Raw genomic sequence first — 19,578 nt, forward strand, 5'->3', positions numbered from 1 at the left:
TCTATATCAGGTGTCATTTGCTTCACTTTTGGGTCAGTTTCAGCTTTAGGTCTCCAACTGTTTCAGAGGCCCATTCAGGTGGGGAAGCCTTTTTTAAATGAGAAACCTGAATCTAAGAATCAATGCCTTTATTGGCACAGAGGTTGGTTAAGAGTACCTGATAGGGTCCCTTCCACCTGGACTGCAAGGAATCCTTTAAAAGATGTCTTTTCCAATAAACATAGTCTCGTGGTTGTAAATTGTGATGTTCTAGGTCTTCATATCCCAGGAGCGCTTTACTGTGTAAAGATTTTTCAACCAGGTGCTCATTTTTCTTTAGTCTTAATGAGACTTTGGCAATAATGTAAAAGATCTCCCTTGACTAGAAGGGGCTCGTATAGCCCTGAGTCAAGAATCCTAAGTGTTCCAGGAATTATTTCAGATGGTGACAACTTGTATTTTCCAAAAGGTGTAGATCAAAGTTTAATAAAACTATGGGTAGTAATTTAGACCAAGGAAGACTGATAGCCTCAGAGAGTTTTGCCAATTGTGTTTTGATTATGCTATTGTTTCTTTACACTAGACCAGAGGACTGAGGATGATGGGCGCAGTAGAAATGTTGTAGTATAGGCCAGATTTCACAAACAGCATTTAGAATTTGTCCAGTGAAATGGCTACTTTTATCACTATGTAATTCCAAGGGAATTCCCCAAGTAGGACTAATCCTTTTCAACAATATTTTGGCCACTGCAAGGGTGGTTTCTCATCTGCAAGGAAAGGCTTCCACTCAATGGTAATACATACAAACTGTCACAAGAACATATTTGTATCTTTGAGAGAGAGACAGCTAGATAAAATCCCGTTGCCAGATAGCAAAGGAACCAAGAGATAAAGGAAAGTGGCCTTGAGAATATGAATAGGTTTTCCTGGGTCATATTTCGGATCATCTGATACCTTTGACATATTTCAGTTGCTACTATGGGAGGTTTCCAAAAGTATTGTTTTCCCCAGGCTATTATTTTATCAGTTCTTTAATCAGTCATTTCATGTATTAATTTTAAGATGGTTTGTTGAGTGACACCAGAAAGAGCAGCGTAGCTGTTTGGCCCATACCAAAGCCCAGGATGCTGGTCAAATATGCATCTTTCAGAAACCCACCTCTGCTCTTCCTTAGCTGTAGCATTCACTTGCCCATCTCTGATAATATCTTTTTTTTTCTTTTAATTGGAGTATAGTTGCCTTACAATGTTGTGTTTCTGCTGTACAACGAAGTGAATCAGCTACATGTATACATATATCCCCTCCCTCGTATACCTCCCTCTCACTCCACCCCATCCCACCAATCTAGGTCATCACAGAGCACCAAGCTGAGCTCCCTGTGCTGTACAGCATGTTCCCACTAGCTAATGATTTTACACATGGTAGTGTGTATATGTCAATCCTAATCTCCCAATTCATCCCACCCCGCTTACGCCCACTCCAGGCCCACATGTTCGTTTTCTGTGTCTGCGTCTCTATTCCTGCCCTGCAAATAGGTTAATCTGTACCATTTTTCTAGATTGCACATATATGTGTTAATGCACGATATTTGTTTTTTTCTTTCTGACTTACTTCACTCTGTATGACAGACTCTAGGTCCATCCACATCTCTATAAATGACCCAATTTCGTTCCTTTTTATGGCTAAGTAATATTCCATTGTATATGTGTGCCATATCTTCTTTATCCATTCTTCTGTTGATGGACATTTAGGTTGCTTCCATGTTCTGGCTATTGTAAATAGTGCTGCAATGAACACTGAGGTACATGTGTCTTTTTGAATTATGGTTTTCTCAGGGTATACGCCCAGTAGTTAGATTGCTGGGTCATATGGTAGTTCTATTTTTAGTTTTTTAAGGAATCTCCATACTGTTCTCCATAGTGGCTATATCAGTTTACATTCCCACCAACAGTGCATGAGGGTTCCCTTTTCTCCACACTCTCTCTGGCATTTATTGTTTGTAGATTTTTTAATGATGGCCATTCTGACTGGTGTGAGATGATAACTCATTGTAGTTTTTCTGTTTTTTGTTTTTTTTGTTTTTGCGGTACACGGGCCTCTCACTGTTGTGGCCTCTCCCATTGCGGAGCACAGGCTCCAGACACGCAGGCTCAGCGGCCATGGCTCACGGGCCCAGCCGCTCCATGGCATGTGGGACCTTCCCGGACCGGGGCACGACCCCGTGTCCCTTGCATCGGCAGGCAGACTCTCAGCCACTGCGCCACCAGGGAAGCCCCCTCATTGTAGTTTTGATTTGCATTTCTCTACTAGTTAATGATGTAGAGCATCTTTTCATGTGCCTCTTGGCCATCTGTATGTCTATTTAGGTCTTCTGCCCATTTTTTGATTGGGTTGTTTGTTTTTTTAATTTTGAGCTGAATGAGCTGTTTGTATATTTTGGAGATTAATCCTTTGTCAGTTGCTTTGTTTGCAAATATTTTCTCCCATTCTGAGGGTTGTCTTTTCATATTGTTTATGGTTTCCTTTGCTGTGCAAAAGTTTTTAAGTTTAATTGGGTCCCATTTGTTTTTATTTTCATTACTCTAAGGAATGGGTCAAAAAAGATCTTGCTGTGATTTATGTCAAAGAGTGTTTTTCCTTCTTTTTCCTCTAAGAGTTTTATAGTGTCTGGTCTTACATTTAGGCCTTTAATCCATTTTGAGTTGATAATATCTTTTAAATGTTGGGTGTCCTTCCAAGTAGTATATAGTTAACTTGGTGTGAATAGAGTGACCAATGGGAGGAGGTTTCTTTATGAAGCCTGAATCTTGTAATGCTGCGGCCTTAGCAACTCTGTCGGACAGTCAGTTTCCCTTTCCTTCCTCAGTGTTGTCTTTGGAATGCCCTGCAACTTATTGCCAATTTTTGTGCAGCAAGATTGCATCCAGCAAAGCCTTAACAAAGGGGCTGTTTTCAATTTCATTTCCCCCTGAGCTCAAGAAACCTCTCTGTTTCCAAAGCATTCCAAAATGCTGAGCTACTCCAAAGACATACCGGCTATCAGTATAAATGTTAGCACATTTGCCAGAGGGCAAAGTGCAGGTGCAAATAGTGTGTATGGTTCAGCTTGTTGGGTTGAAGAAACTAAGGGGCAGAGCATTGGATTCTGTTATAGTGAAGGGAGTAGTGATAGCATATCCAGATTTCAGTTGTCCAGCAGTATTTCATAGATAAACCAAGAAATGTCAAGGTTGTCTAAAGGTGTTTCTTGCAATCTGGATACGGACTAGTCAAAAGATCAGTTGTGGTTATGTAATCATGTGAGATTTTATCTGTTGCTGACGGTAAGAGGGTAGCAGGATTTAGGGAGTTACAGTGAGACAAAGTGACATTTGGAGAGGAAAGCAAGATTTCATAGGACATCAGTCAGCTAGAAAATAAGTGTGTGTGATGTGACTTCAGGAGTGCCTCAATAGAGTGAGGGACAAACACCTGTAAGGGAGACCCCATAACTATCTCTTCTGTAGCCTGCAGAAGGGCAGCAGTGGCTGCTATTGCTTGGAGGCAAGGTGGAAGATCTCGATCTATAGGGTCCAACTGGCTCTAAAACCCAGTAGGTCTCTGTTTGCCCCCATGGGCTTAATGAGCACTCCAAGGGTGTTTCCTGCTAACTTCATGAATGAATAGAAAGTGAAGAGAATAATTAGGGTGTCCTAAAGCAGGGGCTGTGGCCAACCGAGTGTCTAAAGTTTGAAAAGCTGATTCAGCCTCATTATTCCAAACAAGAGGATCAGGCCTCTGTCCTTTAGAAGGGAAAAATGAGTTGTTCATACAAGAAGAAATTAGGAACCCAACTCTGCAATAGCCTGTTAGCCCAAAAAAAAGCATCTCACTGGCACTTGGTGGCATGAAGCGGGAAACTGAGATATGCCCTGGACACATGTAGGATCCAGTGTTAGCCCTTGAGGGGTTAGCAAATGATCCAAGTATCCTACCTGTGTTTGAACAGATTGGAGCTTTTTCCTTGAGACCTTATGCCTTTGTGTGCTAGCTAAGTGAGGAGGTATAGGCTGTCCTTGAGGCGTGCTTCCTCAGTAGGGGAACATAACAAAAGGTTATCAACATATTGAAGTAAAGTAGAGCCGTGGGCAAAATTCACATTGGCCAAGTCTTGTCTCAATATCTGTGAAGAGTAAGTAGGGTTTTCTGTGTAGCCATGAGGCATAGTGGTCCAAGTATATTGATGTCCTTCCCAAGAAGAGACAAACAGGTATTGGCTATCTGGATGGATAGGAATGTTGAAGAAAGCACTACATAAATCTATGACGGTAAAGAACTGTGTGCTCAGAGGGATTAAACTGGGGGTGGTGTGAAGGTTGGGGACTGTGGGGTAACGTGATATGACTCTATTGTTTACAGATTAGAGATTTTGAACAAAATACCAACCTTGGCCATGAGATTTGCCCATGGGAAGGATTGGTGCGCTACAGGGACTGGTGCATGGGATTACGGGGCCCTTCTGGAAGTGTGCCTTGACAGTGGGACGAATTCATTCTAGGGCCTCAGGCCTGAGACCTGTTGAGGTGAGGCAAAGGTTTATTAGGATCTACCTGGATCCTAATTGATAGCACCTAATGAATGTGTTCTATGTCATTTGAAGAGGTAGACCATAAGGTAGAAGGAACAGAATCTAACAAATCCTTGTGATTGGGAATTGACAAGACAGAAGCAAGGAGGGGAATCTCAATATCAGGACTAGAGCTGGAAGTAGAACTTGAGGAGTCAATTGCAAGTTTATTTCTCCTTTTTAGGAAAAGGAAATATTAGCCTGTAAATTTTCCAGGAGATCTTGGCCCAAAAGATGTACTGGGACAGAAGGTACAAGAAGGAACTGATGAGTTCCCTGCAAAGAACCTATCTCAAGAGGCAGGGGTGGGGGGGCTTCCCTGGTGGCACAGTGGTTAAGAATCTGCCTGCCAATGCAGAGGACACGGGTTCGAGCCCTGGTCCAGGAAGATCCCACATGCCATGGAGCAGCTAAGCCCGTGCACCACAACTACTGAACCTGCACTCTAGAGCCCGCGAGCCACAGCTACTGAAGCCCGCGCTCCGCAAGAAGAGGCGCCACCGCAATGTAGCCCCCATGCGCCACAACTAGAGAAAAACTGCACAGACCCAAGGCAGCCAAAAAAAAAAAAAAAAAAAAAGGCAAGGGGGCCAACTTGCTTACCTTCATAACCGTGTTGGGAACTCACACCATTTGGACAATTTCAGTACTCTGAGGAAGAGTGCCTTGAGGCTGGTGGGGTTCAAGACAGACAAAGTTGTTCCTGTGTCCACAAGAGTGGTAATAGCTTCAGATCCTATATATAAAAAAAAGGTCCAGTTCTCCCAATGGTGTTAGTGGAAGTACCAGGAAGATCACAACACTTTCCTTGGAGCACCATGTGTCTACAAAAGGGAGGTGCTTCTCAAATTTCTCAGAAAGTTCATGAAAAGGGTCAGAGTGAGTGGCTTTGGGCTGCGAATAAGGCCTTCTTTTTAACTTTGGACAATTCTTCCAGTGGCCAGGCCACTTATGATAGTGGCAGGGACCTGGGCTTAGAAGGAACCCTGAAGAGAATTTTGGTCTTTCCGTTGAGGTAGCTGCTGAGTGGCAGTGGTCAGATGCTGCAGCTGCAAATTCACGATTTTAGTGGTCTTGCATTTCTCTGTGCGTTTGTTTTAGACAGCTTATTAGCCAAATTGACCAAATCAGGAGTGGCCATTGCTTTAAATCAACCTAAAGTGCATTTTTATTTTTAACACCTTTTTTAAAAAAACATTTTTCCTTGCACATGATTGATTATGAAACCATATCTCCCTATTTGAGGAGTGGGTTAACCTTAAAAATATTCTCTACTAAAATATATATTAAAGTCTTGTTTTTTATTTGATGGACTCTCCTCGTTATTGAATTTTTTTTCTCGTTATTGAATTTTATTCAGCTTTGTTGGCCCAGCCATTCACAGAAATAGGTAGATCTAAATTTACCTTTTTAGCTCTATATGGATCATTAGATAACTAAATTTAGGTAACAGTTATGTTTTCAAGTAAATTACAGTAATACCTGAATTTATTTTTTGTCATAGTAATACAGTACAACTTATACTACAAAGTGAAAGAGAGAAAGATTTGGCATGTTGCTTTGTTGTCCACTTTTAGTTGATCTATGACAGTCTGGAAATAATGACAAAAATGTCAATGCCCAAAATAAAACAATTAGTATTTCTATGCTTTTCTGTTGCTATCAGTTGTTTGTTTGCAAAAGACTGCTCTTCAATTGCATATTTGTGTTAAAAAATAACTCTTCTTAGGAAATACTTCTGGTTCATGCTGGAATGTGACTTGCATTTTGAATTTTCAGTAAACTAAGAAATGTACTTGTAAACCATGAAAATAAGTTCTGCCTCAACAGTGAAAATTGTAATTTGATATTTAATTGCCATTTTTGCAAAATAAAGTCATGCATTTATAAACATTCCACTAATTTTTAATGATAAAAGCTGTTGACTATCCTTCTTGCCAGTAAAAGGAAAGGGATTTTTGAATACATGTAATGTAGAACTGTCTTGTTTATGAAAGCCAATTCATGGAGGCTTTAACAATTGGTTCTTTATTTTTTTTTTCAACTTATGCAGTTTTTGCTGTTTTGGATTGTCTCAATCCCATGCTAATGTCACTAGACAGCACTTGTGAACCTTGGCAACAAGCTAGTTTGATTTTATTACCAGAATATACATTATGAATTTCCATCCAAGTAAAAAAAATATAGATGGCTTTCAAATAATCAACTTTCGTTTTTTTCAGTTTGGCTTTTAGGTTATCATAGTCATATGCAGGATAGAAAGTGTACAAAAATACTAAGCAGAGAGTAAGGAAAAAGAACTTTTGCACAGGAGAGAAAGGAAGAATTAAGGTTGTATGGGTGTTGGGCCTGCTGTTGCCACACTGAATAGAAGATATGCTGGGCCATAACTCTGGGGAGCATTTATGAATTTGCCTGGCATGAAAATGGAATCTAGGGTATCGAATGAAGCCCCTCCTCCACGGCCAAAAGAATGTATTTTATTTTTGACCTCTACAACTAGTGAAAATTGCCTGAAAACGCTCATACTAAAACTACAATTAAAGACCATTTACATGGAAATGTTCCAACTAGAGTAATGCAATAATCATTGCAATCATGACTTTTTTATTTGAACACTGGGAAAAATCTGAAAAGTCTGAAATGTTCCCTCTTACACACACACACATACACACACACACACACACACTAAACAGATAATAAATTATTCCTCACATTTGTTAGGATGGAAGCTTGCTAGCCCTCTGCTCTCCTTCAGGTCTCACTTAACTTTTTCTACAGTTACATATACTTAAGTACTTCAGACAGGTGTAAAAGCAAAATTCGCCTTTGAGGCTCTTATTTCAAGGGTATTTTGACTAGACTGTCATCCACATGAGAAATGGAATAAGTAGCATGAGCCTTTCATTAAAAAGTATATTTTCAGCAACCACATCTCGTCACAAGGCTTTGAAGCACACTACGCAGCCGTTCTCATTTCACAGTGCAGAAACCAGTCTGGGAGGTGACTGCCCAGGATGCGGCTGGTGAGCGGCTGAGCCAAGATCCAGAAGCCAGCTTCCCGGTACAGGTACGAGGCATGACGTCACTGGTGGTGCCAGTCTGCGAGCTCGGGACGCGGGCCGGGCCGGAAACTGTACTGCATAAGGCCCCGCCCCGTCCCGTCCCGACCCGCAGGAGCCGGGAGTTGTGCAGTCCAGACGGTGCTCAGCCGAGCCCCGGGAGCTGAGCCGGGTGGGCGGGGCCGCCAGAGGCCCCGCCTCTCGGGCCTGCCCTACCCCCAGGTCCGCCCCGCCCCGCCCCGCCTCGCCTCGCCTCGCCTCGCGCGCGGCTAGCAGAGCTGAAGCGCGACCCTCTCCTGTAGCGCCTGGCTCAGCGGGTCACGACGCGGGCAGCCACGCGCTCAGTCTCGCATCAGACGCCTGGGGCTGCGAGCACCTCCTGCTCCTTCGGCTGGGGCATGGATGCGGACGCGCCTTCGTGCCACGCGCTCGCGGGCTGAGCGAGGGCTTAAGAGTCCTGGGACTGGGATGCTCGCGGGCGGAGCGGCGGTCGGCGGACAGGCTGGGACTCTCGCGAGCCCTCCGGTGCTCGAGCTCGGAACCCTGGAACTGGCACGTGGCCCCGCCCCCTGTTCCCCCAGCGAGGCGTGCCCTGTGCCCTCTCTTAAATCTCCCGTCTGGTCCCCGTGCCCGCCTTTTTTCATCGCACCAGCGCCGCGCGAATCCGCGTGGTGTGGTGGTAGTGCGCCTTCTCTCCCTTCCCAGCCTCCTAGTCTGCCTCAGTCCTCCCGAATCCATTAAAAAGTCAAACTTGGGCTAGGAGGTGGAGGAAATACGCGAAGGAAAGAGGGTGAGGGGCACTTAGGTGATCAAGCCACCTGCCTCGTGAATCGGAAAGCGTTCGAAAACACGAGTTTGGGGATCCCGGAGAAAAGAAATTGGGTTGCTGCGCTCGGTAACATCCCTCCTCGTAGGCTTGTGCTGAAAGGGCCATTTATGCTTTGCTTGCTTGAGTCTGTGGCGACTTTATCCTGACTAATCTGTGTTTGCCAACAGCAGATCCTCGCCAAGTTGGCGTCCCAGCCAGAAAGCACCTTTGCGTACCCAGGCCTGCTGGAGCGGCCCTTCCCGTGGCGCCTCAGACCCGAGAGCCCAAGCGCCTTGAAGAGTCTGACCCTAGGGTGCGAGCTTCCTGGGAACCAGGAAAATCGAATAGTGATGTTGGCTTTTCCTTTGAGCATGATTGGTAATGTATTCGATAAATATATATACGACATGCGGCCGCCGCTCCGTTCAGGGAATCGGCACAGCAGGTAGGAGCGGCCGCCAAGGCTGAGGCCGGGAGAGCCCAGCTTCCTGTCTACCTCGCCTGCCGCCTGCCCTTTTGGCCTGCCCGGCCTTCCTTCGAGCAGGCCGCCCGCCGGAGGTGCGTCCCGGGGCTCCTCTTCGCGGTGTCCCCGGCTCCGAGCGTCGGCTTGAGGGAAGGGGCGGACGAACCGCAGTCGGAGCGCCGCTGGTCATCGCCTCCTCTGACAGCGCCGCAGACTCCGGGGCGGCCTCGGATTTCGAGGGGTGAGGTTGCAGCTTCGGGTCTGCGAGCGCGAGAAGGAAGGCGTGTCAACGAAAGGCTGTCCTTGGAGTAGCTGGAAGCCAGGTGACGCCGGCTGCGATCACTTCTCAGTCTCTCCTTGTGAGAGTGCCTGACTTGACATCTGCCCTTTGGTTAGCAAATAGCAACTGGGTGCTATGGGTTTACAGGCTCCCCCCCACCCACTTAATCCTTATAACTTCTGCATGAGGTGTGAGGTATCCCCATTTCACCAGGGAGGTAACTAAGGCTCAGAGCTGCGCTGTCCAATAGACATATAATGCCAGCCGCATTTTAAATTGTACATTTTCTCGTAGCCACATTAAAAAACTAAAAAGAAACCGGTGAAATTAATTTTAATATTCTATTTTATTTAACCCAATTTATCAAAACATTTCAACATGTAGTTAATATGAATTGAAATTTTAATATTCTGTTTTATTTAACCCAATTTTGTCGAAAACCATTTTAACATGCAATTAATATAAAAGTTATCACTGAGATATTTCACGGTCTTTCTGTGGTACTAGTCTTTGAAATCCTTTGTGTATTTCAGCACATCTCAGCTTGAACTGGCCCCATTTCAAGTGAGCATTAGCCCCATGTGGTTACTCTATTGGACAGCATAAGTTTAGAGCATTAGGTAATGTTTGGAGGTTTGTTTTGTTTGGGATTTGGTAGTCTTAAGTAGTAGTGTAGGATCTTTGGCCAAGTAAAACTAATGAAGAAATGGCTTTACCTGAAATCGGCCCAGGAGTATACAGTTTTGATGTTAAAAACCTGAGTTGCTTCTGTGTAGAAATCTTCCCACCCTCAGTGAGAAAAAAGCTTTTCAGTGGCTTCATTTTTGAGACTAACTACCTGAATGTTAGTAAGACATTTCCCCCAAACTACAGATTCCTAGAGAATGGTGCCCGAATTTGAGTATAGTTCTAATATTATAAGAGGTAGTTTGCATTAACAAAAGCTTTTTCTCAGGCTAGTCTTTATATGGACTTGTTTTTTCTCCTGCTTAAGAAAGGGGAAGGTAACCTGCAAGAAGGAATTCAGGGAAAACGCTAATTGATTAGGAAGTCTACTTACTATGTTCAGTTGAGTCGAGACCTGTTGTTGACAGGTGTACTTGAACCTTTTTAGTCCACAGCGTTTGATGTATTTTCCATTTGATTTTTCCTTCTGTTACTATAATTGTTTTCATCACTGCTTCAGCTTTCAATCTTTCTAATAGCAAAGTAAACCTATACTGATTGACCAGATAAATGTTGTTTGAAGAGAGGCTCTTTATTGTGGCTTAGTGCTAATATGTTATTTTCACACTCTTGGTTAAAAAATTAAATAAAATAAATAAAACGTAAAGAAGGCCATAGAGCAAAAAGTAAAAAGTTCTAGGAATACTCCCATCACCCGTTTCTCACATTCACATTCCCCAAAAGTAACTGTTAAGTTTCTGGTGTATTCTTTCTGGGATTGCCTATGCATATATAATCTTTCCTGTTAAACACAAATGGGTTCATACTATACAAACAGTTTTCTAACTTTCCCTTTGTGCTCTCTCATTCACATTCCTGAAGCAGAGACATTTCCGGGAACCCCAAATCTATGCCTACTTGACCACAGTAGGAGGGGAGAGGCCAGTGAAGTGGAGACTTGGGTGGCAGGAGAGGCTGCCATCCTGTACTCCTTCATTGGTTTGTCAGAACTGAGAAATCCCAAGTGTCATGTAGGGAAGGGAGGAAGAGTTAGGAGCTTGGGTCTGTGCTCAGAATTAGGCCTCAAACCAGGACATTCAGCAGCTTATCTGACTAGACTTTTGACCAGAATCTCAGCTTCAGTATTATTAAAGGAGTTAAAATTTCAGTACTACTTGTTCATTTATTTATTTAGTGCTACCAAGCACTTAACGATGTGCCAGGAGCTGTAGGCTAAAGGATAGAGCAGTGAAGGATATGCACTGTGCCTACTCCCATTTTGCCAATCACCTATTTGGGGAAGGTGACGCAGAGTAAATTCCAAGTGTCATACATGTTTTTATAAAGTTCTGGGTGCTATGGGAGTATGTGAAAAGAAAATTGCCACTAAAAACAGGCCCCAAGGAACAAGATAAGCAGATTTACAGTACTGTTAACCATAAAATGTAATAAAATGTTAATTGACATTGCATCTCATAATTTCCTGGTGTTAGGAAATTGTCTTTTCAGATCTTTGGAGTTTGTTGAAGTAGAGTTTGTATGATTGACAGTGAAAATTTTCTGACCTGCAGGCTGACTGTTTATCTGTAAAAATGAAATGTTTGCAAATTCAGAGAATAACTTTCATTTATAATTGTTGGAAATTTTGAATCAAATTATTTTCTGGTTGGTTTTACCCATCAATAACTCCCTTAACTAACCCCACACTCCCCTCTTTGCCAAGTAGAGGTTGGGATCATATGGCATAGATTCTTTCACAGATTTTTTTACTTGACAATCTGGTTCTTTAAGATGAGGAGTTGACAAACTAGAGCCTATGGGCCAGATCCCACCAGCCACTGATTTGTATAATATTTTATTGGAACATAGCCCATTCATTATGTATTGTCCATGGCTGCTTTTGCAGAGTTCAGTAGTTGTGACAGAGATTACATGGCCCTCAAAGTGTAAAATATTTACTATCTGTCCTTTATGGGAAAAATTACTCAGTCCTGCTTAAGATAATACATGTAAAACTTGGATTTTACCGTATCAAAAATTAATATTAAAATTTTAAAAGAGAGCTCTTAAATAAAACTCTCTTTACTAAAAATATTTATATGAAATGTGATGATTAGAACGAATAAAATACCATTTATGTATTATGTATAGAGAATATTACTCAAAGGTCTGTTTATACTTGACTAATAACTTTGGTATTAGAATGAAAAATATGAATCACCTTTCAGCCTTCACCTTTGTAGATTTTTTTTTTTACCTTTTGAAAAAAATATAGCCAAGAGTCAGTTAATGGAGTTAGTAGATAAGTTTATTCCTGTTATTATGACCCAGCCAGAATGTTTTTATTTATTAAAGTTGTCTAAGGAAGACAAAGTAGTGAAGCCAATGAGAGACACCCCTTCTCCCTTGCCTGTGTCTTAGAAAAGACAAATTAAGCCAGTGAGAGATTGGTAGAGGGAGAATGAGAAGCTGCTTGCTCTGAGGGGGGTGGGGTGGGAGTGGAATAAGGCAGGGTGATGTACTGTGAAAGGGCTCAACTCTGTACATTGACTGGGACTGTTGCTTTCACATCAGATCCATCCAGTTAGTATGATAACTGGAGACCTAACCCAGCTCCTCTGACTTTTCCTTGCCTATAAAGTCATGGTCCAAAAGGAGACATTGGTGTCAGGACAGCCATAAACCAAATCTCATATGAAGGGGGAAAATGAGATTGGGTAGGAACGGCTCACTATGTTTAGGGACTGGTGATAGAAGAAAGATGGCCTGGGTGGACCATTTCTTGTTCATCTTATTTATGGACACAATGAATGGGCTGGTGTTCCTTTATTAAGGGTTGGGATATGTTTGAAACCTCAGGACAGGCTAGGGAGAATTGTGGTTTTTGTTTTTTCTGGTTAATCCATAGGTAGCCCATCAAGGTTTTCATGGTCTCAGTTTGTTCTACAGCAGTTATAGTTGCTGTCAGTGATGTCCATGTGTGTCATGGAACAATGCGTGTGTTCTTTGGGTTGGATATACCTGGATTCAAATCCTGGCTAATGACTAAACTTACCTTTGGGAAGTGAAGGACAGAGAACAGCCATATCTGTTTTCTAAGAAGAACCTTAGAGAATTAGGAGGAAACAATGCATAAAAATAAAGTTACATATACTTGCATAACTGGGCAATTCTAGTCCACTATTTTTATCAGTACAATTCCATCTCTGCAAAAGCAGTTCAAAGAACTTTTCTAGGGTTGAACAACAATCATGGGTTTAAATTATGTGTGGTCATATCCACAAGTGTAAGAATCCTTATAGAAGATGAAATTTTTGAACTCTGGACTATCTTGGACAATCCCACTGATATGGACTCTAATCATGGCAGTCCTGTACTCCTGTATCATTTTGCTTTGGTTTAGTTTTAAAATTATACCAGAGCATATTCTCATCATGAAAGTAAAACAACAACAAAATACAAAAAGAATAGGTGGCGCAATGGTTGAGAGTCCGCCTGCCGATGCAGGGAACGCAGGTTTGTGCCCCGGTCTGGGAGGATCCCACATGCCGCGGAGTGGCTGGGCCCGTGAGCCATGGCTGCTGAGCCTGCGCGTACGCTCCCTCCTCCCCCATCTTTGTACCTAACCCCAAGGGTAACCACTGTTGCCAGATTTTTCTTTACAATTATTTGCACTGTGATTTTTGAAATCTTCTAGTAAGAAGATACAACAAAGGCTTTCTTAGGAATTTAAACTTGAGGCAAAAAGACAAGGAAAAGCTCTTCATCCTCTCCCTCAAAATGCATTTACAATGAGTTTGGAAAATTGGCTATATGTGTGAGGTAAAATTAGTATTTCCCTTGGAATGAAATTTGGATGTAATTAGAATTCCATAGACTATTATAGTTTTAAAATTTGTTAAATCTTTTTACTAGCAGGAAAACTGTGTTGTCATCTATATATTAGTGACTGAGAAATGTAGAAGTTCAGATATAGACTACTGATGGCCTGCTTTCCAGATTTGGTTTACAAATGAGTTTTATTTGGCCTGCACAGTGCTTTAAAGTTTTTTGAATTTTAATGTCTTTGGTTGCGGCATGCTTTTCTTCAAAGGTCTACTTTTAATCTATAGCAGTATTTACTCATTTTTGGTACCTGCTTGGACCTAAAAGGCATCTTACTTCGGGACTCCCATTTTGGAAAAGGAGAGGTTCAGAATTAAGCTGAACTGGTTTTGGTTTGCCCACATGTAGCTAAGCTCAAATTCAAAGACTTAGCAGGGTTACCTTATACAAACATTTTATGTTACGCATCTAACATATGTACATGCATCTATGTGATTTTCCTTTGATATATCAACACACTAATCCCTCCGTAATTAACATTGTTCTTTAAAATTATTGATGTCCAGCATGTCTTCACATATTATACGACATTGGAATTGCTATGACTTGAAGTGTGTTGCTTGATTTCTTAGCTTTTGACTTAAAAAGTTTAATTGGTTAAGTTCTGTTTTTTAACCTCGGCAGTGAGTATGCAGAGGTTTGCTTTACTATTCATTAAACTCTTCGTTTGTGCTGTTGATATGCTTTTCTGTGTATGATCTGTTTTATTGTTTAAAAACTGTTTAAGGATTGGCTTATATTTCTTTATTCCCTAAAATAAAGCAACCGAAAAATATTTTTTGTTACATGAAAGAAAATTAATCTCACTCAAAACTCTTCTTTTCTTAATTTATTATTGACATTAGATGAGTAATGAAAGAGGCTTTGAAAATGTAGAACTGGGAGTCATAGGAAAAAAGAAGAAAGTCCCAAGGAGAGTCATCCATTTTGTTAGTGGTGAAACAATGGAAGAATATAGCACAGATGAAGATGAAGTTGATGGCCTGGAGAAGAAAGATGTTTTGCCTACTGTTGATCCGGTAGGTTTGATACTGATGTTCTTTTTGTCAGTGGGTTTTGTTTTGACTGATATGTTTCCCTTAAACATTTTTTAAAAAATATTTATTTATTCATATTTTTGGCTGCGTCGGGTCTTAGTTGCGTGGGATCTTCGTTGTGGAACGCTGGCTTCTCTCTAGTTGCAATGTGAGGGCTTAGTTGCCCTGAGGCACGTGGCATCTTAGTTCCCCAACCAGGGGTGGAACCCGTGTACCCAGCATTGGAAGGCGGATTCTTAACCACTGGACCACCAGGGAAGTCCCTCTTTACATTGAATAGAAGGGACCTTTGAGGTTTAAATAAACTGTATTCTGATTATAAAATTATGCATTATGATTTTGGTAGAAAACAGTATTTTTACACAATATGGATGGAAGTATTTTCTGTATTTCAGTAGCCTGAATAGTTTATTTTTTATTTTTTATTTATTTATTTTTTTTCTTGCGTTATGCGGGCTTCTCACTGTTGTGGCCTCTCCCATTTGCGGAGCACAGGCTCCGGACGCGCAGGCTCAGTGGCCATGGCTCACGGGCCCAGCCGCTCCGCGGCATGTGGGGTCCTCCCGAAACGGGGCACGAACTCGCGTCTCCTGCATCGGCAGGCGGACTCTCAAGCACTGCGCCACCAGGGAAGCCCTGAATAGTTTATTTTTGAGTGTCAGAGTTCTTTTGTCAGTGTGGATAGGTTTCTTTAAGATTTATTTCACTAAACGGCGTACTTGAGTTCCAGTCCCTTTGTATTAAAGACTGTACCACCATGATGGTTTCCATTTAAAGCTTAGAAGTTGTCAGTTCTTTTTTATATTGCCTCAAGTTTTCATTAGAAGATAGGAGTGTACAGTTCTTAACTTTATGTTCCTCACCATATAAATATTTTTTTTTTTTGCGGTACGCGGGCTCCTCACTGCTGTGGCCTCTCCTGCCGCGGAGCACAGGCTTCGGCCGCGCAGGCCCAGCGGCCATGGCTCACGGGCCCAGCCGCTACGCGGCAGGCACGAACCCGCGTCCCCTGCATCGGCAGGCGGCCTCCCAACCACTGCGCCACCAGGGAAGCCCCTCACCAGCTAAATTTAAGAATTTCTAAGTTATAAATGTGATGTGACTAGACTTTCCTGGTGGTGCAGTGGTTAAGAATCCGCCTGCCAATGCAGGGAACACGGGTTCGATCCCTGGTCCAGGAAGATCCCACATGCCGTGGAGCAACTAAGGCTGTGCACCACAACTACTGAAGCCCGCATGCCTAGAGCCCATGCTCTGCAGCAAGAGAAGCCACCTCAATGAGAAGCCCGTGCACCACAGCGAAGAGTATCAGCCGCTCGCTGCAACTAGAGAAAGACCACGCACAACAGCAAAGACCCAACACAGCCAAAAAGAAATTAAAAAACAAAAACAAAACAAAACAAAAAGATGTAACTGTAAAATTATAAGACTAGCTGTACATTTTTTTTTTTAAAGAAATGTTGCCTTTCTAAGTAGTCATTTTGAGAGTTCAGTTGATCAAATGTTGACTTTCTAGGTGCTGGTGATACAGCAATGGGCAGTATAAATTTCTGCTCTTATATGCTAGTGGGCAGAAAGGCAATAAGCAAGTACATACTATAATTATCAGACTATGGAAAGTGCTATGAAGAAAATAAAGCAAAGTAGCAGAATAGAGAATTATTAATTTAGATTTGGCTTAAAAAATGTTATTACTAATTTTTCATCAGATTTGGTTCTAAATAAATTCTGGTTATTAAAAAAATATCAGATCCAGATTCTCTGCTATAGACAATATTCAAAGGACTGTGCAGTATACTCTGAAGGCAATTCCAAATGCATGCAGAATATTGTAGAAGTGTTTCATGCAGTGGAAGAATTGTTGAAATAAATGTCTTTCTTTTAAATTACTTTGAAGGGGTTTTTATTTGTCTGTATAAATTTGTGTATATATGTATGGTTTAAAAAGTCTTTGTCTCAAAAATAATCCTCTATTTACATAGGAATCGGTAATAAAGACATTGCATAGAAAAAATGCATCCTTACTACTTTCCTAAAGGTTTACTCTTTAAAAAAGCTTTACTGAGATGCAGTCCACGTAGCATACATTCATCAATTTAAAATTTGCAGCAGTGGTTTTTAATATATTCACTGATAGATGCAACCATTACCACAGTCAATTTTTAGTACGTTTGCATTACCTCAAAAAGAAATCCAGTACCCTTTAGTTATCACTCCCTACCCTTCATCTCCCCAACCCCTGATGACCACTAATCTATTTTCTGTCTATTGATTTCCCTATTATGGACATTTCATATGAACGAACTCGTATGATATGTGATCTTTTGTGACTGGCTTCTTTCACTTAGCATAACGTTTTCAAGGTTTATCCATGTTATAGCATGTGTCAGAACTTCATTCCTTTTTCTGATATACCATGTTTGTCAGGTCAGAGACATTTGGTTGTTTCTACCTTTTGGCTATTATGAATAATTCAGCTATGAACATTTGTGTACCAGTATTTGTGTGGACGTATGTTTTCATTTCTCTTAGGTATGTACCTATGAGTGGAATTGCTGGGTCATATGATAACTCTATACAGGTATCCCCTGCTTTTTGAAAGTTTGCTTTACACCACTTCGCTTTTATGAAAAACCTACGTTAGTACCTCTTTTTGCTAACTGAAAGAAAGCCAAAGAGGATTTTCACTTTTATGAAAAAAGGTAAAAAGCAAAAATAGCATCCAGAATTTGTTTTGCAGTGAGCCCTTGTAGAGGTGGTGGGCACCCTGAACAGTGAGAGAGGCACCTTGAAGCTCCTTCCCAGGGGAACTACACTCAGCATCACAGCGTCAAGCTGCCATAGCTTTGAACTGTATCTGTGAGCATTTGTGCTTTGTTTCGATTTATTTTGTTCAGCTGTTTAGTAAGATGTGTCCTGAGGTAATCTCTTATTTGCTTTACACAATTTTGCGTTATGAAAGTTTTCATAGGAATGCTCTGCTTATGGATAGCAGGGAAATCCTGTATTCAGTCATTTGAAGAACCACCAAATTGTTTTCCAAAGTGGCTGCACCATTTAAAACAACTGCCAGCATTGAATGAGGGTTCTGATTTCTCTACATCCTTATCAACACTTGTTACTATCTTTTTTATTCTAGTTGTCCTTGTGGGTGTGAAGTGGCATCTCATTATGGTTTTAATTTGCATTTCCCTGGTGGCCAGTGATATTGAGCATCTTTTCATTTGTTTATTGGCCATTTGTATATCATCTTTAGAGAAATGCCTATTCAGATCCCTTGTCTGTTTTTTTTTTCTCTTCTTTCCTTTTTCTCTCCTTGCAGTATGCGGGCCTCTCACTGTTGTGGCCTCTCCTGTTGCGGAGCACAGGCTCCAGACGCTCAGGCTCAGTGGCCATGGCTCACAGGCCCAGCCGCTCCGCGGCATGCGGGATCCTCCTGGACCGGGGCACGAACCTGCATCCCCTGCATCGTCAGGCCGACTCTCAACCACTGCGCCACCAGGGCAGCCCGCCTGTTTCTTAAAATATTTATTTATTTATTTATTTATGGCTGAGGATCTTTCATTGTGGTACATGGGCTCTTTGTTGCAGTGTGTGGGCTTCTCTCTAGTTGTGGCACACGGGCTCCAGTGGAAGCTGTGGGTAGAAGGAGCCCTGTGTTCTTAGCTGTACCAGTCTGGCAATGAATTTCCACTTCACTTTGCTGGGAAGGCCAATGGTCTTGCTTCACTTACTTCATACTCTCATTTTCTTGTCAAATTTTTATTTATTTTCTTGAGTAAATGTTTCTTCATTTGTAGTATATCCTTAGGACCATTTCCAGAGGGTTTAGATGTTTATTTTAAATAATTTTCACCAGTTTCACTGGGTAGTGGGTTCACAGAGTTCCTCCTGCTGTTGTGCTGTAAGTCCATATCCACTCTTAAAATAGTTAATTACCTTGTATATAGTATGTTGTCATTCGAATTTATTTGAATTTTTAGGCCTAAACTAAGACAAGAAATCTGGGTGATAAGAAACCTGTCTGTTTCCTTCGCTGGGAGGCAGCATGCATAGTCAGAGCTGGTTTCAGTGCTGGCTTAGTCCTGGAGTACTCACCTCCCTGTGACGAAGACTTAATCCCACTGCACTTCAGGTTTCACGACTACAAAAAAAAGATAACCTTTGTCTCATCTACATTAAGAATTGTTTTTGAAGATTAAAAAGATAGTACATATGAAGACTCATTGAAAAATGACTAAGAACTATATACATGTAAGGTAGTATTAGATAACAAAGCAAATACAGTAGGTAGCACAAGGAATCTCACTCAAAAGGTAATTTTAGAACTCTACTGGAATTTGAAAACCCATGACTAATTTAACAATTTTCCCTACATTTCTTTTTCATGAATCATTTCATAGTTTATGAAATTAACTTGTTTGGATTCCTGAAATATCCATTTTGAAGTTTTGAAGTTATATTTTCCTTGGTGGTAATTGTGTCTCCTAGAGTATAGTGATTTTTTTAGGCAACGAGGAGCTGCTATTATATACTAATACCATATATATGTGTGTGTGTGTGTGTGTGTGTGTATAAATACTGCCAGTAGGAAGCTTATGTTATAAACTTAGTTGGAAGCTGAGAGCTGACATTATACTTGACTTCTACATAAAATTTTCAGAAAAAAATCTGGTACCGTTCATGAAGAATTTATAATTAGCAAACAGGGCTATCTATGTTGGCTAAGTTAACCAAGACCAAAAAATAACAATTACTTAAATCTTTTTTTTTTTTTTTTTTTTTTTTTTTG

At 41.5% G+C, this 19,578-nt stretch overlaps 1 protein-coding gene across 1 annotated transcript in view; it reads left to right on the forward strand.

Moving 5' to 3' along the window:
* The first annotated feature begins 8,869 nt into the window (after positions 1 to 8,869).
* Positions 8,870 to 19,578, forward strand: part of FAM177A1 (family with sequence similarity 177 member A1) — a 19,021-nt gene continuing 8,312 nt past the window's right edge. Inside the window, exons 1-2 of the mRNA XM_007464814.1 lie at positions 8,870 to 8,900; positions 14,595 to 14,768. Of these exons, the coding sequence (XP_007464876.1) occupies positions 14,595 to 14,768 (174 nt within the window). The 5' untranslated portion in view covers positions 8,870 to 8,900. The remainder of the gene's footprint in view (positions 8,901 to 14,594; positions 14,769 to 19,578) is intronic.

Source organism: Lipotes vexillifer, unplaced genomic scaffold (genome assembly GCF_000442215.2).
Source record: "Lipotes vexillifer unplaced genomic scaffold, Lipotes_vexillifer_v1.1 scaffold324, whole genome shotgun sequence".
Taxonomy (NCBI): domain Eukaryota; kingdom Metazoa; phylum Chordata; class Mammalia; order Artiodactyla; family Lipotidae; genus Lipotes; species Lipotes vexillifer.